The sequence below is a fragment of the Dendrobates tinctorius genome, unplaced genomic scaffold, assembly GCF_039654945.1.
Source record: "Dendrobates tinctorius isolate UK_male_01 unplaced genomic scaffold, ASM3965494v1 ptg000143l, whole genome shotgun sequence".
In the NCBI taxonomy this organism is placed as follows: Eukaryota; Metazoa; Chordata; class Amphibia; order Anura; family Dendrobatidae; genus Dendrobates; species Dendrobates tinctorius.
The window spans coordinates 45,809,614-45,820,000 of record NW_027361810.1 but is presented as its reverse complement, the minus strand read 5'-3'; the positions used below and the strand labels follow the sequence as shown (position 1 = coordinate 45,820,000).

Sequence of the window (10,387 nt, the reverse complement as noted above, 5' to 3'; positions counted from 1 at the left end):
TGTAAGGGATCACAAGGACTATGCTATGTTGCACCCCTAACCCCTTAAACATGTCTTCATTTGTAATGTATTAATATATGCTGCTGTATGTATATATGTTTATATATGTATCTTCTTGCTGCACAATGTATATTATAGGGACAGTGCAGTTTGGTCTAAAGCCACTAGATGGGGGTACAGAGTCCTTAGTGTAGTCACCCTGTAGATAGTTAACATAGGAGGGGTTAGCTGGGGAGTAAGGTGGCAGGATTTCCTGTTTTAGTTCAGTCAGGACGAGAAGCCCACAGTGCTCGGGTGGGCAATATGCACGAGCCACCCAACACCCCGTAACATTGAAGTGAGTGCCCAGCCATCTAGAGACAGCGCACCAGCTACTGAAGATATAGGTGAAGTGTTAGGGGATCGAGTTCCCCAGAAGCAGGAGACAGAGTTTTCCAGTAAGAAGACTGCAGTACAGTATACGGCAGGACAGATGGGTGGATTACTCAGTGTTTGGAGATTGCTAGCATGGGTGGACTCCCTTGGTGCTGGGGCGTAATGGATGAGGGACCCCTTGTATACAGTGAATTTACACAACGAGGATGCTGGGAAAACGTACAGTGCGGTACGACCCTATGGCACCCCTGAGGGTCCAGTCAACACATAGGTACTTCACTTCAACCAGAGGTGTGGTATTCCACCTTTCAGGTAAGATGGAAACACCTGACCTGGCTCTGACATCACTGCATCCACCACACACTATAGCAGCAGGTGCTCCTAACTGCTGGCTAGTAAAGGGTGTTAGTAGGTGGGTGGAGCTTGGGTTCAGAGTGCGAAAATTGAAGGGAAGTTAAGTAGAGTCTTCCCATAGAGGAAGAAGGGGAAAGACGTGGATAGGCAACCTTCCCAAAGGGGAAGATAGGAAGAGATACAATTTTGCAGCAGATCCCTGGTCTGAGGGGCTGCTGATACAGACTGAATGACTAAAGGAAGCTCCTTGAAGGGGAAAGGAATTTCCCAGAGGCATGGATGAAGAGAGAGAGTGCTCTCCGTGGGGCTCGTTCCACTCTGATGGACATCAGGTGGAGGAAAATCCAGGTCGCAGAAGGGTCTTGGCCCCTTAGCCTAGTAAAGTGGACATCAGGACTTAGCTAGCAAAGCCGATAACTGTGTCAACTTTAGGGGCCACAGCCAACTACCACAGTTATCTTCTCCAGAAAGGCAGCCAGATAGAATCAAGGAAACGCTTTGGGACATGTTATCCAACAGGATCCGCGGCAGCTGGCCTGGGACACTGACTGTGAGGTGCTGGAAGGGAAGGAAAGTGGAAATCAGCACTCTGAGACGGCCAAGGAAGGCACACACTGACAGGGAGTTCTGGAAAAGGTGTTCTCTGTCTGCCTGGAAGTTGGCTGGATCCCTCACCTGGAGGACGTAGCACTAAGCGGGCTTCTGTGTGCACCAGAAACTGTGAGTAAAGCTTTGGAACTGCATCTCACTGTGTTCTTTGAATTCTTACCTTAACACTCACTCAGCACTGCTGCATTTATCATCAGCAAACATTGCATCCCCAACTAACCACCACTGCCCTGGGACAACAGCTCTGCCTGTGGAGAGCTATTCCAACTCTGCTGCATCACACCATCAGTCCCAGAGGATCTGTACTGCAGTGCTGGCCACTACTGACCAGATACCACAGGTGGCGTCACGAACACTTTATACAAAAACTATTTTTCATCCCTTGTAAATATACCCCTTTTATTGGACGCCCAGGGCCATGGACCGGGTCACTGCCGCTGTGACACTGCCCCTTTAAGAAGCGGCCCGGTACCAAGTACCCCACGGCCCTGGCGGGTGCTCCAACCCGTTCTTGAGCTCTGTGACAGGGAGAGAAGTGAAAGATGCAGTATCGCGTAACATGGAAACTGATGTAGATGATGGAATGCATCTGGATGTGCTGCGGTGATCTGAAAGTAAAGTTTTGCATTTTGAGTTTTACCTGGTCTGTGTCTCTGTTCATTCGCATGAAGCCAAAGGTGACCCCACAGAAAGGGTGGACCTCAGCAGCACCTGGAATGAAGAGGCAAGTGTACTACAAGAGCAGTGTACTGTGTCTGTGAAGGGAGGCCAGGCCTCAGGTGCCCCGGTGTCCTCGGCCATGACTACAGCCCTATATAAAGTAGATATGACAGGCTCAAACCCCAACTTAGGTGCTCTGGGAAAAAACAAGACTAAAGTATAGGAGTAACCCCGGCACACTAATAACATGAAAGTAAAGTCTTCTCAACGACAGTCTTTAATTGTTGTGATTTTATTGATTGTGAAAAAAAAGGGTGGTGTTACAATCCAAAAAAGGGTGGTGTTACAATCCAACTTCCGGCCTCCTCCACACCTGACTAGATTTAGGACACAAGGACGGGAGTCACGTGCTGACCCTACACATCGTGGTTACTATAGGTACTGTTCCAGCAGCTGGACTACAAAGGCAAACCTATACCACTTATACACACACCTCAAAACCAAGGATCTAGTCATATCCCTGATGAAAGCTCGAGATGTAGAGCTGAAACGTTGGATTGTAACACCACCCTTTTTTGGATTGTAACACCACCCTTTTTTTTCACAATCAATAAAATCACAACAATTAAAGACTGTCGTTGAGAAGACACTACTTTCATGTTATTAGTGTGCCGGGGTTACTCCTATACTTATGACTACAGCCCTGGCTGACCTTTACAGTTCAAAGGCAAAGACCTGTGAGAACCAAGAGCAAATATGTCCGTATGCAAGAAAAAAAGAAAAAAGGAAGGAGCGTGTGATGCAAAATTATATGTGGAGAAAGAGAACATTGAGAGGTAAGAAGGGCTGTGGGCGAGAAGGAAAGTGTGAAAAAAAAAAAATTAAGTCAAAGCAATAAAAAAATAAAATAAAAAAAAGTGGACTGAATGGCTTTTAAAAGAGAAATGTGAAGCTTTGGGAGGATTAGAGCTCAGAATGAAGTGAGAGTTGAGCTGGGAATGCAGCAGAAAATGTGTGCGACTATAGGAGAGCTGGAAAAGAATCACAGGATTGGTGATAACGAGGGGGGAAGTTTAGAAGTGTAAATAGTGGTGAATAAATGAAAAAGGAGTAAGGGAGAAAGATATTGGTCACAGATGTAACTTTGCAGGAGGAGACGGATGGATAGAAAAAAATAATAATAAAGTGATTTCTATGCAGACCTGAGCATAGGATAACTGAGCTGTGCTACATCATGGCCGGCCGTCAGGGCAATGAGGCCGAGAGAGTGTCTGGGGGATGTTTTATTAGACAGTGTCATAGGTGCATCTGTTCTTAAACCCTCCGTCAGGCGCAATAGATCTGACAGGCACACAGTAATTAGTTTCACTTCTCTCTCCTTGCCCACTTATCAGAAAACCCCACCCCTCCTAGTTATCTCCTGACTCTACAGGCTCTGTGAAACCTGATATCACAGTGACTCAGCAGACCTTCTAGTGAGCAGATATCAACACTTTGGCTTCTCAGGCACATTGCGCCTGATTTCAACACAAATTGAAAGGTTAGTATTTTCTTTTTTTATTCATCACGATTGTGTATTTAGCTTGTTTTATGAAGGATTAATGCTAAGTTAGTGTGCATAAGTACTGTTTTCTTAGACAAAAGGAGGGTGGCTTCTAAGGCACATTGCGCCCTAACACATACTCTTTCTCTCTTGCTTCAGATTTTCTGCTGCAATGGCCAGAAAACAGTATGATTCATCTAAACCCCTTCATTTAGAAGAAATGAAGATTTTTTTGTTAGAAGATGATGAGGAAGAACCAGCAGTAACTGAGGATTTAGAGGAATCTAGTGACATTTCATCTGAAGATGAGGTAGCAGAATGTAACACTGATTCTGGAACAGAGCAGGATGGTGATGACACTGATACAGAGGAAACAGACACAGATCTAGCTTATTATTTGGGCAAAGATAAAAATACAAAGGACGTCCCAAGGACGTTCCAGAACAAACACCGACTCTACCACCTTCTAAAAGACGCAGTTGTACTACCTGCTCATTTGTATCTGGTTTCAGAAGGCTTTCTAAATATGACTGCAAAATATGTAAAGAATCAATCTGCCTTTCCCATGCAACTTTCGTCTGCCAGCCTTGCTTTTCTAAGTGTACCTGTGCTGCTTCTGCTGCAATTGAAACCACTGAAGATGAGTAGAAAATAATTAAGTGACATCTAAGTGCAATATCCTTTAAGTTTTTTTCCATAATTTTATATTTAAGCAATAGTTAAGTAAAGATAACTGGAGCCTATTTGGCGGTACTACCGAAAAGTGGTACTTTTAGTTTTAATAAGTTTATGGTTAATAAATGGTTTTTTTTGCATCTGATTTGGTGTAATCTCTTTTAATACATTCCTATGAAGGTCACTGACTACTTCTATAGTCCTGAAATTGAAATATGTAGCTACTATAGGTGGTTTTCTGACCTGTGCTTGTCAGGCACATTGCGCATGAACTGAGGAGAATCTATATTGCGCCTGATGGAGGGTTAAGTAATTAGACAGGGTCATTAGGTGCAAATGCAGCTGACATCAGTGCATGGCATTGTGACATCCGGTGACAGATCCACTTTAATACACACTTGTCATTCCACCATCTGCACCTCTGTTGTTAATTTCCTGTGATACTAAAGCTATTGAAGAATAAATATTTGCACAACTAATCATGTGTACAACAAGAAATGTGGACTGGACTATAAAACCATGGTCCATGGATACTGTGTTGTGAGCAAGTGACAGACAGTAAGAATAAAAGATGGAAATCCATCTATTACCTGTAAAGAAGGCACTCACTACAGCCCTGAAGACTTACCTACATTGCCCCCACTAAACCAAGAATCCAGGCTTGTAATCTTCCTTCTCATACAGAATATGTGGGTCTTAAAGGATATGGACATAATTGGTGGCTTTTTACTTAAAGGGCTTGTCCAGGCTAGGAGTGAAATTCTGCAGTTACTCGAGAGTGGGAGGTCACGTGACCGCATTTATGTGATTTGCATACTTCCGATCACATTCTGACTAGACGTTCTCATCCTGTCTCAGTGCAGAGGGAGTGTGCACGTCTAGTCGGCTCATGCCTGCGGTCAGGTGACTGCCCACTCTCACCGGCAATGTTGGAGAATCCTGCAGGATTCAGAAGTCTGCAGTCACATAGCGTGATTGCAGACTTTCATCCCAAGCCTTGACAACCACTTTAAGTTTTTGTACGAGGAATTTTTTAATCAGCAGGAATGGTTGTCAGCAAATTTACCTCCATGTCTATCTCCAGCTCAATGTAGCACAACATTTTACTAAAAATACAATGAACATCAAGATGTAATTTAATTATTTTCAGAAACTTCCAAAAAGTGGAATGGTGCTGCAAAAGCATAGACGGGTTGTGGAAGATCAGATGAGGTTTTGTAGAATGAAGGACAGAACTGAGTTTTGTCCTAGTGGGATGTACAATACAAAATAATATTGTGGTGCCGTGTTAGCCACAAAAATAGATGTAAATACTTATGTCCCCCCCAATAATTGAGAAAAGTATTCAAAGAGTGATACCTTTATTGGCTAACCAGAGGAATCATATTTGCAAGCTTTCAGAGCTCAAAAGGAACCTTCATCAGGCTTTGGGGCATTTTGAGCTCTGAAAGCCTGCAAATGTAATTTATCTGGTTAGCCAATAAAGGTATCACTCCTTGAATACTTTTCTCAATTTTTGGGGCGGACATAAGTATTTACGTCCTAGTGGGATGTAATATGTTTAGGGGTTTGCTAACATGACATCATGTACAAATGTGAGCTTCTCCAGAAAATTAAAACGCCAACACGATTCTAAATATGACACATGACTTTGTAACCTCTGATGTTCATGTCTAGAAATAGAAGGCACGAGGCGCAATGCACTTTTCCTAGTGGTTACAGAACTACACTTATCTATGCAATGCCTGCAAATCATGGTGACGACCTGTCATAGAGTACATGTGAGAATAATGGACAAGGAGAACAATGAAGTGCGAGATCTCTCAGCAGTAAGTAGTGTACAGAGAACCTGCCCTGATTACACCTTTCTAAAAGTAGACCTTTCCTTGGTTTCCTCTGATGAGATCTGCTCAAGTTTCTGGTTGGGCCCAGGGTGGAACAAAAATAGGCAACGTCAACATGTCCTAATTAATGTCTTGTCATTTTCCCACTGTCTATGGATGGAAATTCCAGCTATGATTAATGACAAGGTCAAGATTCTAGGATGACAACTACAATATAGGTGAATTTTTCTTGTTAAGCTCCGGTTACACCAGCGTTTCTTCTCTCATCTGAGAGAATCAGGCCAATTAGGCAAATCACACTCTGATCAAACTCTCTCTCTGATTCTCCATCTTGTCTCCATCTTCTCCATTCTGTCAGTCCGTGGAAATCGGACTCCACTCAAATGTCATCCAAGTGCAGTCAGATGTTTTCCATGGATTCATTTACTTGCATAGCCTAGTGTGATATGATAATTGGATCCAACTCGAGCACACTGTAATTGTTTCCTTGCACTGGCTCGGGCGGAGGAAAAAATCAGACATTTGTACGGTCTCATAATATAACATTGGTCCTAGTGCCATCCGATGTTTGGTCGGATCGCGCTTGGACATAAAACACAGCCTTGTGCACAATTCGATAGAGGGACTCATCTTGGCCATGGCGCTGCAAAAAGCTGCAGTCACCTCTCAGGGGCAACAAAAACTAAGTAAAATTTCAACCTATGAAAAAAAAGGAAAGTAACTCAAATAGTTAAAATTGTTTTCTGGTTTTGGAAAACCACTGTCCCTCAGCTACAGTTTGTTTACAAAAACAAACAAGTTGTGCTTTACTCACCCTCCCCTAGTCCAGCGCTGAGTCTCCGTGCGCTGCTCGCTGTGTTTGCACTGAAATCACTTTGACGACGCTGTAGCCAAAACCTGAGCTCAGCGGTCCTGACCGAGTAGATGGCAAGAGCCGCTGAGCTCAGTTATTGGTTCTAGCGCTGTCAACGTGATGTCGGCGATGCAGACAATAACAGACACAGAGCAGAGCGGCGGAGTCTCGGCGCTAGGCCTGGGGAGGGTGAGTAAAGCTCAGTTTGTTTTCCATTTTTTTTTCAGAAGTCCTCTTTGGGTATAAGCTATTACCCAAGTCATAAGCTAATCGTGTGCCAAGTCTCTGTCTAAGCGTAGATGATTGTTGTAGACTGGGCAGCTGCTCCCTCGAGATACTGAAAGCTTATTCTAGAAATTTCTATTCTAAGCTCTTTCAACGTAAGGAAGAACCTTTTAGACATATAATTCTCTCCTTTTGTCAGGACTTGTCTTCCAGTAACTAATATTTAACCTTTGGGAATCCCTTAGGTTGTTCTGGATTGTCAATGTATAATAAATGTCTTGGGGACGTGGCACAGAGTTAAAACCTGCATTCTTAAGCTCCAAGTCGGGATATAGCAGTTTGAGCTCATATGGAGGCCAGAGAGACACAGTGGAGGAAGACTATCCTCATGAGCCGTCCAACAGCTGACTTCCCGGCTTAGTCTCAGGTTCAGCTATCATTAGCACAGGTGTATCTGACTGCTCAGCCTAACTCTGCTTATCATTGGATTTTCATGGAGCACTTTCATGCCGGCATGTGTTTAACTGTATAAGTCCATCGCCTTACGTGTAAGATAATTCACCTTACATTACTGTATAACTGCAAAGCTAGTGGCTGAAAAGCACTAAACTCTGCATTGCTCAAAGGCACGCACAATATGTCCGCACTCCGATGAGAAGTAAACAACATGGTTTCGGCTTCAGAACATCAGTAAAATATTTCTTATATATACAATCCGATGAAACATCTGTTCATTGTCTGGGGCTACATTAGAATAGAGGATATAGAATATGGGTATAATCAAAGAAAAGTCTACATATGATATAATGCAAAGTAATAGATTGTATTTTCTATTACTCTTCCAAAATAAGTACATCACAGAGGCCACATGTGGCACCTAAGGGTTTAAGGTGGCCAAAAGCTTTACAATAGATGAATATTAGCAAAAAAAAATGCCAACCATCTAATGAGGATGGGGGTATCCCAAAGCCCAATCCCTATCTCCACTAACATAATCTACTGGGGAAGAAGCTGGGTGTCCCCTGTGCATATTGAATCCTGCCAAAATCCCCAGGTTCAGATGACTCTAATCTAATGTGCATGGAGACCATAAAGGAGTTGTCCAGGCTTGGGGTACAAATCTGTAGTCACTCCATGTGACTGCAGACGTGTGAATCCTCACAGTGCGCACACTGTGCTGTCAGGATTCTCCGATGCCAGGAGCGGGCAGTCATGTGACCACAAGTATGTGATTTGCATACTTCCGGCCACATGCCAACTAGACATGTCAGGCCTCACTCAATTCACTTGTATTGAGGGAACATCTAGTCAACATGTGACTGCATGTATACAAATTGTACACTTGCGGTGTTATGCGCCCTCCGGCACCAAGGAATAATGACAGTGCGCAGTGCACTCAGTGAAGATTCACTGTCTGCACTCTGCAGACGTGAATACAAGCCTGGACAACCCCTCTAAGAGAATAAACGTCATTTTAGTTTTTATTTCATAAATCAATACTACACATGAAAATAAGAAACTTTGTAATATATCTCATCAGAGAAACCTGCTTCTTTCTCTAGCACTGATCTTTTATTCTCAAAATCTTCACTTCATGGTTAAAATCTGTCCTCAGTTAATACAGATTTTCCCATCAGTGAGATAGGAAATCACTAGTTCCTCGCTCATGCCGTCTTCATAGAATTTTAAAAGCACCTGTCATCTCCTATCTCAGTAATGGCAAAATCTGTCTTCACTGATTTTATCAATGAATAGAGAGTGAATGATTCATTCAGGAGGAGAAAGAAGCAGGTTTCTCTGATAAGATGTATTAGAAAGTTTCTTATTTTCATGTGTACTATTGATAGGTCAAATAAAAATGAAAGTTACTCCTTAAGTTGCCTTGAAAGTCTGGGCATAGACCTAGCAGACAGTGGATCTTGATGACGTAGCATCAGTGACATTCACCAAGGTCAGTGATTCCTAACTTTTTTATGGAAATAGGAGAAGCAAAACCATCCACAATCCTCAGCCCAGTTTTATGTTTTGGCCAAGTCTGCCCCTAAAACAAGTTTGGTCATATTGATACTCCTAATGTAAAACTAGACTCAGTATCAGTTGAAAGGTATGAAACCCTGGTTGGAAATCGAAGAACTATGGACAATAGCATCTGTGATGCACACGCTTCCTGGCAACTTTGCTGCTGTGAGATATGCACCATGCAATTCTGATGGAGTTCTGTGGCAGCCTGGTGGCTACCGTATTCACTGGTCCCTTCAGCTCTGCCATGGGGCACTACAGAATGTCCAACCATTTCCCATCTTGAATGGGTAAGACTCATCTGTTTTCAGATGGAAATAAAGTAGATAAATCAGAGTTTGGGAAGTGTAGAGGTGATCCAGACATTTTTCAGATAAAAATTCAAAAACTTTATTCCAATGCTAATAAAACTAAACATTCCGGTGCTACCAAATATGTAAGATTTCTTTTGCGTTCCAGATTAAAACCTAGTCCTTACCATTATTCAAAGTTTTACTGCAGCACTTCCAAGTAGTACACCCTGACAGTGCGGGACGTGGACAAAATGTCTGCACAAAAAGGGGTGAACCTCTAAGCAAAGCACTGTCTCGTTCTAACAACTGGTGGTGGTTTCTGTACTCAGACCCCAATTAATAACAACTGATGATGTGTCTACCGCATGTAGAAGTTATCCTAAATAATAGACCAACTCCACCATCAATGGAAATTACCACTTGTTTTTGAAGTTTGTTAACCCAGTACTACAACTGGGACTCTCAGTATATGGACCTGTTAGATAACACATATACTGTACATGTACACACAGTCATTGTACCGAGAAACCAAGAAGATAAGCTTCATAAATATGTCTCTACAAAGCTCAGTACCCAAGATGTTAGGATAACGTCTACATTTTTGAAGGCCATTTCATGTTTCCCCTGAATTGTTTTCACCTGTGCAAAAACATAGTGACTACTGTATAAGGTAAATGGAATAATTATATGGAAGAACAGACTCTTACCTCTTTCTCTATCTTCAGGAGCTTCTTCACCGCCACCTCTTTGTCCTGTGACAGCCATTTTGCTCTGTAAACGCTCCCAAAGCTTCCACCTCCACAGCTCTCATAAAACTGTAAGTCATTAAATTTAATTTGTACAAACGAAGCAGTTAGGGACGACATCTCATAATGACGAAGAGCGGCTCTGAGATACGACCTGCAAGACAAACACAAAGAATGTATGATGCCAGAAA

General features: G+C 42.8%; 1 protein-coding gene across 3 annotated transcripts in view; it reads right to left on the bottom strand.

Annotated features, from left to right (window-relative positions):
• The window catches only part of MAP3K20 (mitogen-activated protein kinase kinase kinase 20), a 194,886-nt gene that overhangs the window by 150,602 nt on the left and 33,897 nt on the right, over nt 1-10,387 (bottom strand). For all 3 annotated transcript variants that reach the window (XM_073545903.1, XM_073545905.1, XM_073545904.1), the window contains exon 2: nt 10,158-10,350. In XM_073545903.1, the coding sequence (XP_073402004.1) occupies nt 10,158-10,350 (193 nt within the window). The remainder of the gene's footprint in view (nt 1-10,157; nt 10,351-10,387) is intronic.